The following is a 15,646-nucleotide window of genomic DNA, read 5'->3' on the forward strand; positions in this document are numbered from 1 at the left end:
ACAGGAGACTGTGTCTTGGAAAGCAGCGGTTCCGACCAGGATTTAGGGGTCACAGCAGTTAGCCAGATAAGAGGAGCTCCTAGAACAATGTTCCAAGGCAGCTGGCATGGTCTGAAGAGATAGACCGGTTGCATGGTGACATAACTGTATCCAGTTCCACTGTATCCAATTCCTTCAAAGCAGTGCTTAAAAATTAGAAATGCTCAGAAAAGTACTGCTAGAATACCACTGGATCTGAAAAACCTGACTAACAGGGACAGAGATAGGAAGTCCAAGTTACTAACTCTATCCAAAGGAAAGTTAAGAAGACAATTTTGTGTTAGAAAAACGGTACACTTATTTAACAGAACAACAATGTAACTGTTGAAACAAGTTGCGCCAGCTTTGCTTCTATTTAGAATTGCATTGTTCTATGTAAGCTGCGGACAAAAATGAAAAATGCAAAGGAGAAGCATCTCTCGAAGTTCTTCAAAACAGAAAACAGTAAGAACACGCAACAAAGGCAAGCAGACCATGAGGTATTGTATTGTATCTTTATGTTAAACATGAAACTATAATTGGATGAAATATAACACATTTTAAATATACTTGCCTATTAGATTTATACTTTAGAATTTATTTATACTGCATTCTTTTATTTTAACCTTTGCGTATTTTTTAATTTATTTTAAGGTGCAATGTAATCAGAGTGAGGATCCTTCTTGAACATCTGCAAAGTATTTTGCACACTTAGGTTAGGCGTAAATAATACATGTCAGAGAGAAGTAAACACCAACGGGATAAATAAATTATGTACGTGAACACAAGGCACAATAGCTAGAAGTAATGAACTGAAACATAAGAAATTTTCCATTAACCTGATTGTCAGAAAAAAAATAATCTTGTAATTGGAGGAATTCCACTTAGAAGAGATGTCTCCTTTGGGAAGCAGAGGCCCCATTACCTGTGACAGTGTCAAACAAAGCAGCACTGAACAATGTTAAAGAACAGCCCCTTGTCAGGACAGCGATAATCTTCTCCATTGGTAATCTTTGCAATCTCCTGCTTTTTTCTTATCATTTAAGACCACCATGAATATTTTATTTGATTGCTGACCTACAAAAGCAGTGGTTTAAAGGATATAATTTTAATGTGAGGTTACCAGAATACTTTAAAAATTATTTGCCAATCAAGTACACTAACACTTACCAGTATTGCTGAACTTGTTACATCGAAACACAGATCAAGAGAGTTTCAGAACAACAGACAAAAAAACAATATAGGTGGTGAAATACTCAGTGTGGAGGTACTCAGTTTGTGTCTCAGAAATGACAGTCCTTAGTTAAGCGTTGTAGTGCCCCATGGGCTGTATGGGGAGGATTAAGTGCCAGGATCCACAAAAACAAAGCAAGGTGGTAGGAGAGTGCTGAGGACAGAGTTGTACAATCAGTTCTGAAGTGCTTTGGGGTTCAGTAATTTTGTTGCTCATACTCCTTCAAGCAAAGGTGCTCCTGAAGGTTTTAGGTGCTCATCTCTCTTTCAAAACTAAGGGAACTGGAAGCGTAGACAGAATACTGCTACTTCTGCTCTCTGCATTACTTTCGTTATTAAAGAAGCCCTCCAGGATGTTGAAGACAGAGCAACAATGAATTTTTCTCCATCAGGAAATCTCCTATCTCCCAAGAGACTGTCTAAGGACTGTTCTAGGGGAATATGGAAGGAGTGCTCCATTCTCTGCTTCTTTTGAGCCTATACAGTTTTTATAGGCTGAAGGAGGTGCTGACCCAAAGAGAAAGATGAAGCAGGAATCTCTGTCATGATGAAAGACCTTCACTGGGAGCAGGGCACCCTGGGCTGAAGTCCCAATCCACTGATTTTTTCTGGATTTATGGATATAAGACACAGAAAAGGTCTCCAATACAGGCACACAAAGGCATCTTTTGTCCTTCCTGACCAAGTGCCATAACCACTAGTTTGCAGACTAATTCCCTCTCTCTGGTCTAATGCATTTTTAATTCTTTCAGAGGGCAAAGTGGAGCAGCTTGAACAGAAGGGACAGACAGTGTTTTGTTTCCTTCCATGTCCCCCTGGACTATATGTGCTGTTTACCTGGCAAGCAGAAGAGAGTTAAATTCTTTGTTGCACAGAGGAAAGCAAAACAAATCCTTCACCTTGAGAATGTTCTTACCTGTGAGGGTCAGGCTGGATGTTAGGAAAAGACTCCTCACCAGAGGGCAGTGGGCAAGGAACAGGCTCCACAGGACAGTGGTCATGGCCCCAAGCTGCCAGAGTTCAAGGAGCATTTGGACAGTGCTGTCAGAAATATAGCTTAATTTTCAGGTAGCCCTGTGAGGAGTCAGGCGTTGGACGTGATGATCCTGGTGGGTCCCTTCCAGCTCAGGATACTCTATGACACTATTCTATATGAACACCAAGAATACCCAAGCCTTTGAGGGGAAACATCAGTTATGACTGAATTTTTGCGTAAGCTGATTTTGTGTATGTGGTCCAAGACCTGAGGGGAGAGTCCGTCAGATGAAGTCTGAGACGCCTTTGGTCAAATACATCCTCTGGGAAATTTAAGCATAAGAACTGTATGATCTGTGGAGGTTCGTGCCCTTTGGGGCCAGCCAGCAACAACGCGAGTGGTGTGAGGAAGCCTGGCTCCAATGTTAGTGCCCAAATTCCACGCCGCCCCCACCTGGTGCACACAGGTCCTGCCACGGGGCCCCAGTGACTGCGTGGACTCTCAGCACTTCGTGATCAGGCAAACCTTTTGGGGATGCCCAGTGACATTTTTGATAAAAAATGCTTTCAAAGGCATTCCGGGGTCCAGGGCCTCACAGAGGCACGGCTCTCATCCCCCGGAGCTCCCCGGAGGCTGAGGGAGGCGGCGGGCGGGCGGCGACCCGCGGTGCGGGGACAAATCACCTCAGGGCGGGCGAGTAAGCGAGCGCCCCAGCGAGTCCCGGCCCGGCCAGGCCCGCTGTGCCCGGGAAAGGGAGGGAGCGAGAAAGAGAGAGGGGGAGAGAACGGCGGTGCCGCCCTCTGGAGAGAGCGCCGGGAGAGGCTGGTGTGAAGAGCCGCATTTCAATGAGGGCCGGGCTAATGCAAATCACTGCAATCGGCAGCAGCAGCAGAAAGGCGAAGCAGCTGCAGTCCGGGCTCCCCAGCAGCGCTCTCCAGCCGGGGGAGGCGTAACAAAGGCATCCGAGCCGCTTTCTGCGGCAGCTCCTGCGATCGCAGCCGGGTGGTCGCCGGGGGGGGAGGGAGGGAGCTACCGCTCCTCAGCCTCTTCCCAGCTCGCCCCGCCGCCGCCGCCTTCCCAGCTCGCCCCGCCGGCAGCTCCGAACGAGGGAGAAGCGCTCGCCGGGCTGCGGACAGCAGGTAAGGGCCGGGGGTCTGCGGCGGGGCGGCCGATGGGGCGCGGTCGTTGGTCGGGCGCCCGCAGCGGCGCGGTGCACCTGTGCCCATTGTGTGGGGCGGCGGCCTCCGCTCGCTGCGGCGCGGCGCTCGGCGGCAGCGCGGGCAGCGGCACTTCCCGCTGCGGGCCTCGGGGCAGCGGCGCTGGGGAGCGCGTCAGGTGCTGCCCGGCGTCGGGGCAGCGCGGCCGGCCGCGGTTCTGTCAGCGGGGGGCTGACGTTGCGGCACGGCTGGGTGTTCCGTGCCTCTCACGAGGTTTCCTCAGTGCGTTTCACAGGCGTTTCCCCAACGCTGCGGGGTATCTGTGTTTGTTAAGCTGGTATCGCTTGTGTCCTTATATATGTATATATATGTATATCTTTTTGCAGCGACTGAGCGGTCGATCTGCTCCTCATCGTCGGGGGCATGGTTGCCGGCTCCCGGTCACATCGCTGTATGATGTGTGTTCCATCGTGTGTGTGTGTGTGTGTGTGTGTGTGTGTGTGTGTGCACGATGGAGGCACCCACACCTGCACTCGGCGCTCCTTCGGCTGGACGCGGTTCGCTAACGGGTGGATGCGCTGAGTGCTGGGCACGGCGATGTGCTGGGGTGTGTCCCTCTGTTCCTATATATCCGTATGTAAGTACGTGTGTGTGCACGAGCTGAGACATCGGATCCAGTTATTTAGAATTTCTTTGTCTGCTCCGACCTTGTGGTTTGCACGCGCTTTGCTGTAATTAGCAGCAGCACCGTGTCGTTCCAGGAGCTCGGTTTCTGTTCTAAAGGACGTAATTGGGAATTACAGCCATTATTGATTAGAGCATAAGCGTGCGGAAGGAAGGGCAGCGGCTCACACTTCTCTCCCCCATACTCCATAATTATCTTTTAAAAGACTGTGTCTTCATGCAACTTATTTTTCCTTTTTTTTTTGTTTAGTTTTGTTTTTGTGCGTGTGTGTGAGGTGAATCGAGCAAATGAAACAGCAGCCCTAAGGAAAACCCATTTCTTCTATCAGTGGTATTGCTTCCCAGATACAGTTTTTGAATTGTGAGTTCTGAGATTGTGTAAATCTGACTAAATAGCTTCTCCCTGGCATTGAAAATGGAGTAGAACAACTTTTTTTTTTTTTTTTTTAACATGGAGATGTTGTGGAATATACTCTTGATCCTAAGCTGTGGCCATTAAATCATATTTAGTATTTAACCCATAGGGAACTGTCAGTGAAATGCTATGGTGAATTTCTTGTTCTGTGAGTTGAAGTGGTGTATATATATTACTGATGAGGGGAAAGGTAGATTATTTTTCTGTTCGTATATATATATCTATTCATATTTATATCTGTATGGTTTTGTCTATGTGTATATACATACATGTACACATATGAATGTGTATATATATATGCACATACATTCACATACAGTAAATTTTGTTGTGTATGTATATGCGTACACATTTTATATATGCACACATACATACGTACTGCGTGTGCATGTGTACATATACACACATGCACTATTGGTAGCTTTAGAAGTGTTACAAATATAAATCTTCCATGTACGCACGAGCCTGTGATGCTGTGTCTATAGAGCAGAATAAGTTACGAGCTGTCCCCAGCCAGGGTAAGTAATTTCCAAGACCCTGTGCTTGCAGTGGTTGGCTTTAGGTTCTGGTTCTGGTCAAGCACGTGAAGAGCTCAGAAAAGTTGTGGAGCACATTCCCTACAGTTTTGCAGCATCAAAGTCCAGCTCTATAATCACTGTTTTAGTGCTAGCTTGTGTAAGCTTAAGAGCATCTGTAAGTCTTTCTGTGTTTGCTCCCACTGTTTGCTCCTACTGCTTTTGAGCAGGACTGGATGTTACTTTTTTTAAAGGACATACAATTATAAGTGGTTTAAACAAAGCTTGTGCTTGCTGTTGTTTTTTTTTTTTTTCCATTTTATTGGAAATCAATGAGAGAGACCACTTCTAAATTAGGTCTGTGTATCTGTGCTATAAATAAACTTTCTGTGCTTTGCTGTTCTGCAGAGAACTGCAAATTTAGGTGACTATTAAACTGGAAGAAATGTGTCTGAAACCTAATGATCTTTTGGTTGTTTTATTTTTTCATACTTAAAATTATTTATGAAGATTAATGTGCAACCTGTAGTATTTAGTCTTGTGTCGCTCATAAAAAGGAAAGCAAGTAAATGCCTCTTTGATTTCGTTTCTGAAAAAGTGAACTTCCATTTATGTGAACTTATATTGAACAACTGGGAGCATTTTGACCAGAACAGAGAGCTCTTTGCCACTGTTGAGCATGGGTGATGCTAATTGCTGGTTTGCCATCAACACTGAATTTATCATTCCAGTGATAGTCTTCTTGGCAAAAGAAGCTGTTGCCAGCAAGCAACTTGAATGCTAGTGCTAGGACTTTTACAAAATTTTCAAGAAGTATTGTTAAGCACAAAAGTAGCTTGCTCTTTGAATAATACTAGCTTTGTGACTCCTCTTTTACCTTCTATCTTTTATTTTTTTTTCTTTATTTTATGACGTTTGAGCACTTCTGTTGGTTCGGAGTATGCAAAGTGTTTGCACAAAGACAACTGAAGTAAGCGGCTGGAATAAGCAAAAGCGTTTTAACAGTGGGCTTGACCCACCAAGTCACATTACTGGTATTGATAGCTCTGATTCTAATCACCAACCTGCAACATCTGCTCCTCTGAGGAGCTCTTACTTGTTGCCAAGCAGTAAGCAATTACTGCGTTTTCAAGTGACACCTTTTGAGATCACGGATGGAACAAACAATATAGTGGGGTCAAATGGTCTAGAAGGTAGACTGGACTCAAATATCGCCTGAATATAAGATGAGGAAAAGGTAGAAAGCTGACCCATTTGTTCTTTTCCAGTAGCCCTGCTTTGCTACCTCATTTTCAGAGCTCTTACTGAATAAACTTTACTGTTTGTGTATTGCTGGCAGTTGGTTTCCTGAGTGGTGTTTCTGGGGCATATAAAAGCCTAACTTATAAACCAGTTTTTATGACATGACAGGAGGGCTGTAAAATGAGCATGTGAATGTAGCATGCCTGCATTCAAGCATTTTTCTCAGTCTGGAAAGTAGTCATCTGTATCTGTCTTGTATATAACATGATGTATGAAAGTGAGCTCCCCTAAAATGTGTATGTAAGTTGTTCAACCTCTTCTCTTTTCTTGTACATCCCTTAGATTGAACTTCAAGATGTCATTTGGGAGAGATATGGAGCTGGAGCATTTTGATGAGCGTGATAAAGCGCAGCGGTATGGCCGAGGGTCCCGGGTAAATGGCTTGCCCAGCCCTACCCACAGTGCCCACTGCAGCTTTTACCGAACCCGTACTCTACAGACCCTGAGTTCTGAGAAGAAAGCCAAGAAAGTTCGTTTCTATCGCAATGGAGACCGGTATTTCAAAGGGATTGTATATGCCATTTCCCCTGACCGGTTTAGATCTTTCGAAGCTCTGCTGGCTGATCTGACCCGAACTCTGTCTGACAATGTGAATCTGCCCCAGGGAGTGAGAACAATCTACACAATCGATGGCTCCAAAAAGATTTCCTCCTTGGACCAGCTAGTAGAAGGTGAGCAATAAGAACTGGAATTGTAAAGTTTTGTTTGAGCCAGTGTTTGTCCAATCTGTTAAATGTTCTGCAAGTAGGTAATGGTGTTGTACCTACTGATGGGGAAAGGATCTTCAGCTGTATAACTAAAACTGTGAATTTCTTAAGTTGTGCCTTGAAATATACTTGCCTTGCTACTTATTTCCCTCTTGTTGAAAGTGTCTAAGCTTTCAGTTTTTTTTTTAGAGTGGTCTTCATAGCCATAGATCTTGAAGGCCACATCTGCTCCTTCTTCTGAACTTGCATATTGAAAAATAGCTATGAGAATTTAGTCAGTTATGCATGACAAGATCTGTGGTGCCCACTTTCATAAGTTTCATCAGTGGATATTTTCACCTCTACATTAAAGTCAATTCTCCAACTTTTCCTTACAAAGGAATATGCGTTAAATAAAGTACCCTCCACTCATGGAGTGGAATAAATGCAGACAACCTTTCAGAGACTAATGTTGTAGCTCTGGTTTAGCAGGGGTGGATGATCTAAATAGAGTTAAACAGGACAGGAGAAAAAAGTTGGTTTTTTTTTTTTTTTTCCTTTCCTGATCCATTGGCATCCTAAGTGCTTCTGGCTTGCAGCAGATTTCTTTTCATGTTTGTAAACAGTAGCTCTTAGTATAAAACATGAAGATGTAGAAGGCCTGAAAGCATTTATCTAGTATGTAGGCATAACTGAGCTCGTGTTTTTATCTGTAAAGTCAAAAGTGCAGATCCTTGGCTGCATTCAGAGAAAATAAAGGCCAAACAACTATGGTTTTCTTGTTGCTTCCATGCTGTCTTGGCCTCAGGGTGCCTCAGGCAAACTTGTAAGCTAGTGCATGGACATACAGCTGCTGGGGAGCCAATTTAGAGTTGTAACAGAGTTTGTAATTTCTTCACATTTTTCATTTTTAGCATAGAATGAGAGAACTCGCAGTGTCAGGGTGTAATGAAAGGATCAGAAGAACACTAATTTGTGAAGGGAAGAAGAATGCTGAATAAGGTTCCAATCAAAGGAGCAGATCCCCTGAATAGTGTTCAATCACTGTTCGGTTGCCTCCTTTGGATATCATAGCAGAGGAAAGCTTCTTAAGCAGAAGTTTTGCAAAGAGCGTATACTTCATAATCCTCCCTTCCTAAAAAGCAAAGTAGAGAACAACTCCAAGATGATCAGAGGGAAAACTGGAGTATGAGATTGCCTATGTGAAGTAAGGGTTTCTTGGGTTTAGGTCCATGGTTCTAGTAAAATGGAAAGGAAACTGGTCTTAAGATCCATGTTATGAATTCCAGGGCAGAATTAGAAATGTATTTTTCAGGGTGGTATTTAATTGGTGGAGAAAATTGCTGGAAGGAAAGACCAATATTAATCAACATCTGTTTAAAAATAGTGTTTGTGTATGGCACTTATTTGATTCGTATGCTCATCAAGAAGCAAGTATCAATGATATTACTATGGATTCGCACAGCCTCTGGTGTCAGTCATAACCAGCTGTTAAAAGGAAGAACTGAATTAAGAAATAAATTCAGCAAGTCATTGAGAGCAAGAAGGACTGAGGGGTCCTGGTAGATGAAAAACTCAACATGAGCCAGCAGTGTGCATTTGCAGCCTGGAAGGCCAAGAGTATTCTGGGTTCCATCAGAAGAGGAGTGGTCAGCAGAGTGAGGAAGGTGATTGTCCCTCTCTGCTCTGCTTTTCTGAGGCCCCATCTGGAGTACTGTGCATCCAGATCTGGCCCCCCAACACAAGAAAGATGTGCTTTTAGGGAGGGTCCAGAGGAGGGCCACAAAGATGATCAGAGGGCTGGAGCACCTTTCCTACGAAGACAGGCTGAAGGATCTGGGCTTGTTCAGTCTGGAAAAGAGAAGACTCTGAGGAGACCTCATTGCAGCCTTCCGATACTTGAAGGGAGCTTATAAACAAGAAGGATAATGTCTTTTTTACGTGGTCTGACTATGCTAGGACAAGGAGGAATGGTTTTAAACTAAAACAGGAGAGATGTAGATTATATGTTAGGGGGAAGTTTTTCACTGAGAGAGTGATAAGTTGCAGGAACAGGCTGCCCAGAGAAGCTGTGGGTGCCCCGTCCTTGGAGCTGTTCAAGGCCAGGTTGGATGGGGCCCTGGGCAGCCTGATCTAGTGCCTGATTTAGTAGTTGGCAACTCTGTGTGTGGCAGAGGGGTTGGAACTAGATGATCTTTGAGGTCCCTCCCAACCTAGACCATTCTATGATTTTATGAGCCTATAAAATTGGTTTATTTTGGCATCCTAGAGAATAATACTGTTACTTATAAATCAGTCAAAGTGAATAGCAGTACCAGTTAAGTTTCACTGTAAAGAAGGCCTTTGGTATTTCTTTGTTCTCTGGAACTTAATTCCTTACTTTTACAATGAATACATCCTCTCTTCCCGTGTATAGCTCACGTTGGACAGTCTTATTGTGCTGTTGACACTGGAATTTACAGAAGTTAATTTTTACGTGCAAGTAATGAGCTATATCCGTATTCCATCTAAACGGAGCTTCCTGTCTATTTGTATAAAACTGTAAGATGGTTTATTTTGTTCTGATTCCCTCATAAAGCTGTACTTTACAGTACAGGTTCACATATTAGCTTGGTTGTGGTTTTTATGAAAGCTACTTCCACTCTATCGTACAAATTTATTAGAGTTTGGCTAGTCTGGTAAAGCATTAATTAGCTTGAAGTTGTGCTTTGTGTTTAAATAGCTGGAAAATTGCTTAATTTTTTTTTCCTTGTCACATGAAATTTGTGCTCAAACTATTCAAAAACGAAGTGTTACTTTCTTCATGATGAGGCTATTCCCTTACTATATGAATTAATTTCATGAGTGTTAGGAATTTAGATACTGGTCATTATTTCTTAATGTATTTTAGTGGGTGCTGAGTTGGTGATTGCATTGTAGGGTAAATATGTAAAGACTTGGTTTGGAGATTGACACTTATGCCTGTGAGACAGTTACTCTACTTCTACCGTCCCATATGGGAGGGTGAACAAAGAGAATCACCTGGCTCCTTGGAAAAACAGCACTGCCACTGCCTCTCATCCCAGAGCTAAATCTATAGAACTGCACGAAGGATGGTCCCAAAGGAGCAAAGACTGTGTAAAGGAGCTGTTTTGCTTCAGTAGTATTTAGTTCTATCCTGCATACAACTCAGGACTGGTATGAGAGTACAGTCTGGAGAAGAGGAGGCTCGGGGGGGACCTTATCACTCTCTATAACTACCTGAAGGGAGGTTGTAGTGAGCTGGGGGTCAGCCTCTTCTCTCTTGTAACTAGTGACAGGACGGGGGGGAATGGCCTCAAGTTGCGCCAGGGGAGATTTAGGCTGGACATTAGGAAATACTACTTTTCTGAAAGAGTGGTCAGGTGCTGGAATGGGCTGCCCAGGGAGGTGGTTGAGTCACCGTCCCTGGAGGTGTTCAAGAAACATTTAGGTATAGCGTTGAGAGACGTGGTTTAGTGGGATTATTGGTGGTAGGTGGATGGTTGGACTGGATGATCTTGGAGGTCTTTTCCAACCTAGCTAATTCTATGATTCTGTGATTCTATACTAGTGCTGTATGTTATTCTGAGGTGCATGGACGTGTCCAGCTTTTACTTTAAAATGACTCCCCAGAGTCTTTTTTTGTGTGTGTGGGTGGTGATGGGGTGGGGGAGGAGGCATATTTTTTTATTTTTTTAAGACTTGTGGTATTTGAGCTTTGTTGGACTTTGATAACAGGGGATATCTACTGTTGTAAAAAGTTTTGCATGCTCTGCAGCTTCCCTCACCTTAGATGAGGTAAAGAATGTCATGGATTTAGGTTAACATCTTTTTGCTAGACCTGATGTTCAGGGCCCTCTTACCTTTACAAAATGGTTTCAGAATGTAAAATGTCTTCATCCTTTAGGTATGGTAAGCAATCAGAGCATGGAAAAACAATAGCTCCTTTTAAGGCTAAATTGTGTAGCTGAAAACAAAGTCTAAAGGAAAGACTGAATTCCTTTGCTTTTCCAAAAGTTTATCATCCTTAAAGCTGCAGATGGAGGTGCTCTGATGGCTCTTTACCCAAGAAATTACCATTGAACAGGGTGATAAGAACAGTAATAGTTGAGTATGAGCAGGATACATTTGAAACACAGAGTATTATGTACAGTTTTTACTCTTGGGGGTCCTGCTTTGTGAAACAAAGACCACAGAATCAATCCATAGCCAGAATTGCATCCCTTTCTCATTAATTTTAATTATAATATTACCTCAGAGCCTTGGGTATGAACCAGAATCAATTGTTTTCTGTTTCCACAATACCTACCACAGAAGATGAAGCCTGCAGTGGAGCACTGGCAGAGACTAACCAAAAAGCCCCAGACCACAAGATAAGTGAGAGAGTACTGGGAAACAGTAATGGCAGCACCCCCAATCCTGGTGTGTGACAAACTATTGTAAAGATTTGTATGAGTATATGCCCTTTTTGCATAGATCTAATCATTAATTTGAAGTAATAATCTGAAAAACAAAAATGAGTCTGTTGAAGGTTTATCTCACGGCTGTGATCCTAATTGAAGGAGCAGTTTGAAAGAGCACAAATGTACCAGGTTGGAAATCTGGTAGTGGCTGTCACTGGCTAAGGGTTCTTAGGAGGTAGAAATCTCACTGGAGTGGCAGAGGAGGTAGTGAATGATGTAAGGATTGAGGGAAAGGCCCTGGCAAGAGGAGGAGGCGGGTGGTTTGTATTTGATGCAGCAGAGAAGCTTCCTGTGGAGGGTTCAAAAAGCAGTGTTTACTAGCTGAGGTCGTGGGCAATGGGAGATTTCCTGACTACTTTGGATGTGAGTCTTGTAGCTTTCATTGTCGCCTCATTTCTCACATCTCTGCTTTCTGCTCTCATGCCTGTTGCTGCTGCTGCCTCATTAACTCTGCTGCCTGCTCCAGCAGTGCTGGTGAGAAGCCCAGCCTGGTCAGCGTGTAGGAGCTGACTGACCTGATCTGCGATGCATTCTGGAGCTAATCCTGTTTCCTCTAAGTCATGCATACCTAAGTGGCTGGGAATTGAAAGGTTCATATGCGTATGCAATCAAATTAATAATAGTGAAGTATCTTTAAATGTTTCTAGAGCTGAATCTGTGTGGACATTTGTTTGTGGGATTGCATTTATACTGGATATTTGCCATAGACTTGATCCAGGCCTATCAAAGTGGGTAAAACTTGGACTGGATCCTGTGGTAGAAATGTCTGCAATCTTTACATTGTTTAATAAACAAACAGCTGAATAATCCTGTTGTATAAATGATAGAGGGCTGTTTTGGCACTATTTGATTATTTTATTAGATGAATTTGAGAAGGTTAATCCGTTAGCCAGTTGATTCAAGTTATGTCTTCCTAAACAAATTATTGGAAGAATTGGTTATTCTTTAAAGTGTGTAGAAGACCTATCTTGCTTGTAGCAAGACTGAGGAATTGAAGGGAGTAAGGGGGCAAATAGGGATGAAAATATATCTTTATTTTTTTCCTTTAGATTACAAAGTGGAAAAAAAGGTTGTTTTTTTTTTTACTCCAAATTGAGCAGAAATACCTATGTGCCAAAAAAGTCCTTAAAAAAAAAAAAAAAAAAATCTGAGGAGACCTGATTTAAAGTTTGTTGGTGCATCTGATTGGTAGGTGAGCATGGGCAGATCAGATATACTTTGTGTCGATGCTCCACCTCATTTGCCGTGTTGCATTTTTTCAGATACCGAAGAAAGACAAGGCAGCAGTAATATAGTTTAAGTAGGTTATTGCTCTATTAACTAACACATCTGGGAGCTATCTAGTAGTAATTTATTTGGTTCAGGTCATCTTCCTTTTGCAATCTGCTCTTCATGATGGGGGATAGTCTGAATTCCTTGTCGCATCCCCTGAGAGATTCTTCCTGTCTTTTGCTTATACAAAACCAAGGGAACAGAAGTGAAGAAGTGCCTAATACACTGAGTGCTGGAGGTACCGGTCTCCTTCCCTGTTCTCTTCAACTATCTGTTGTCCAGTCTACTGGGAAAACAAATTGCAGTGAATGACAGCTGCACTAAACATCCTCACCAGGATGTCTCACTGCCAGAGTGCGATTCCTGCACTTTGCCCTACTGGTGGTCTTGTGGATGAACTTTCTTTTCCTAGTTTTTGCTCTTTTGCAAGGAATCAAGACTATATTCAATAAATTGTCAGTCTTGATGAATGGTAAGTGTTCATCTCTGATTCCACTGTTCTGTTCCTTCTCCAGGGTTTCCACCTAATACCAACTGGTTTCTGTATGAAGCCATTTCGGGCCAGGTTGCCTTTAGCACAGAAAAGCACCGTGACTCATCCTTTTTAAGAGAAATTGGCTTGGTCTTTCTCCAGTTTGCTAATATTCTCATTACCAGAAAGCAAATTAACTGCTGATGCCCAAATGCCAAAGAGAGGATCAAACATTTGCATCAGTGCTTACAAACAGTGATGCAATGTCTCTTCAGCAGCCACCTTGTATACATTAATTTGTATGTGTAATACATATATGTAACATTATATATGTATACACAAACACATGTGTAACACATACATGTTTGTGTATACATATATATAATGTTAATACATGAAGCGTGTTATGAAGTTCTGTTGTGACCTATGAGAATATCCTTCAGTGTTTAATGGCTCTAGTGGTTCAACTGTGTTGAATTTTAACAGATGTATAACTACAGGTAGTAGATGTTTATTTTTAAGTATAAATTGTGGTTTTGGATCAGTTCTTCTGCACGACAAGCTCTTTCTGATTAGTTTGTAGACACTGTGGTTTATTTTAATTGTTTTACTTAGAATTTCTGAAGTGTTGAGTGCTTGCAGAACTTAAATTATGAGATTACAGCTTCAAGAACAGAAAACAAACAATGTGTATCTTCTTTTTAAAGGATTAAAGTGGGGTGCATTTCATTCAGAGTGATGCTGTGAGAAGGTGAGGGATCAGGAAGGCTGTCTGGAAAGGGATTCTTCTCAGTGTTTAGTGATGACTCTTTTTCCTAGATGTTAGATGTCCCAAACCAGCTGGGTATCTCTCCTTTCTTTTTCTAATGGTTATTGACATTGAGAGTCAAAATTTTATCGGGGACAAAAGACTGCACTGGTAACTGCTCACTTCCTTCTCTTGGGGAAATGTGGTCTAATGGATATTTTAAGTAGGCTGTCTCCTATACTTTTGTCTAATCCAATGTGTTGTTCAGTAGAATCATAGAATGGCTTGGGTTAGGAGGGACCTCAAGGATCATCGAGTTCCAACACCCCTGCCACAGGCAGGGTTGCCAGCCACTAGATCATGTAGTAGATCAGGTTGCCCAGGGCTCCATCCAGCCTGGTCTTGAGCACATCCAGGGATGGGGCATCCACAACCTCACTGGGCAGGCTGTTCCTGCACCTCACCACTCTGGACTCAGAGTAAAACTTTCCCCTAATATCTAATCTAAATCTTCCCTCCTTTAGTTTAAAACCATTCCCCCTTGCCCTATCACTATCTACCTGTGTAAAAAGTTGACTTCCCTCATGTTTATAATTGGGAAGCTGTAATAAGGTCTCCTTACAGCCTTCTCCAGACTGAACAAGCCCAGCTCCTTCAGCCTGTCTTCATAGGAGAGGTGCTCCAGCCCGCTGATCGTCTTCGTGGCCCTCTGCTGGGCCCTCTCCGAAAGCACATCTTGTGCTGGGAGCCCCAGACCTGGATGCAGTACTCCAGATGGGGCCTCAAAAAGGCAGAGTAGAGAGGGACAATCGCCTCCCTCACCCTGCTGGCCACTCCTCTTCTGATGCAACCCAGAATATTCTTGGCCTTCCAGTCTGCAAGCGCACACTGCTGGTTCATGTTGATGTTTTCATCTACCAGGACCCCTGCAAATCAAGCATTCAGAGATTATTTCCTGTACAGAATATCACCTTCTTCCAGTTGTCAGTTGAAGCTGATGTTTGTGAGCTGTGTGTTGTCCTAGGGCCTGACCCGGATTGAGAGTTGGTGGTTCTTTAGTCCCGTTACCCCCTTGAAGTTGTGGGTTGTTGTTGCTCTGGAGCTGCGGTAAGCTCCTTTGCTTCTGGTCAGCAGACTCCAGCATCTGTCTTCCCTGTGGTTGCCTGTAGCAACAGTAGCCAGGGGTTACAAAAAATTAAAAACAATGCATCATCACTTTATTAGTTTTAGTCTTGTCCTAACTACAGCGAGCCTGCTTTCTTCCAGGCTCCAGTTCAGGCTGCCGAGCCACAGACCTCCCAGGCTTCTCATTACAGCACCTGGGACAGACTTTAGAGGAAGCAATAGTAAATGCACAGAGTGGCGTTATTGGACTGGTGCCCACTGGGAAACTTATTTGCAGTCTTCTTAAGGTAACTATGAAAAGGAAGAGAGGATGAAAACCAAGGTGTAGGCTTTTTGCCCTTTTTACTGATGTTTCCTCTATACGTAAGCAGCATGAATACTAAAGGATTAATCTAGACATTGAAATTTCTAGCTCCTGTCAACGTGGGTCCCAAGTTCAGGAAATTTAAGCTTGTATTTAAATGTTCCTAGGATCAGGAGTACTCAAAATTTACTGAATATCACCATAATCCATAGTTTACTGATTTTTGAGGTGAGGTGCTTTTTAGGACTGTGGGTTATTGTCCGTTCGGTTTGCGTT

General features: G+C 43.2%; 1 protein-coding gene across 3 annotated transcripts in view; it reads left to right on the forward strand.

Moving 5' to 3' along the window:
* DCLK1 (doublecortin like kinase 1) overlaps window positions 1,700–15,646 on the forward strand; it is a 239,558-nt gene continuing 225,611 nt past the window's right edge. The window contains exons 1-2 of one of the 3 annotated variants that reach the window (XM_021377782.1): window positions 1,700–3,366; window positions 6,583–6,971. In XM_021377782.1, coding sequence (XP_021233457.1) covers window positions 6,596–6,971 — 376 coding nt within the window. In that variant the 5' untranslated portion in view covers window positions 1,700–3,366; window positions 6,583–6,595. The remainder of the gene's footprint in view (window positions 3,367–6,582; window positions 6,972–15,646) is intronic. The other 2 variants (XM_021377773.1, XM_021377812.1) reach the window with 2 other exon arrangements.

This window comes from Numida meleagris, chromosome 1, assembly GCF_002078875.1.
Source record: "Numida meleagris isolate 19003 breed g44 Domestic line chromosome 1, NumMel1.0, whole genome shotgun sequence".
Classification (NCBI taxonomy): domain Eukaryota; kingdom Metazoa; phylum Chordata; class Aves; order Galliformes; family Numididae; genus Numida; species Numida meleagris.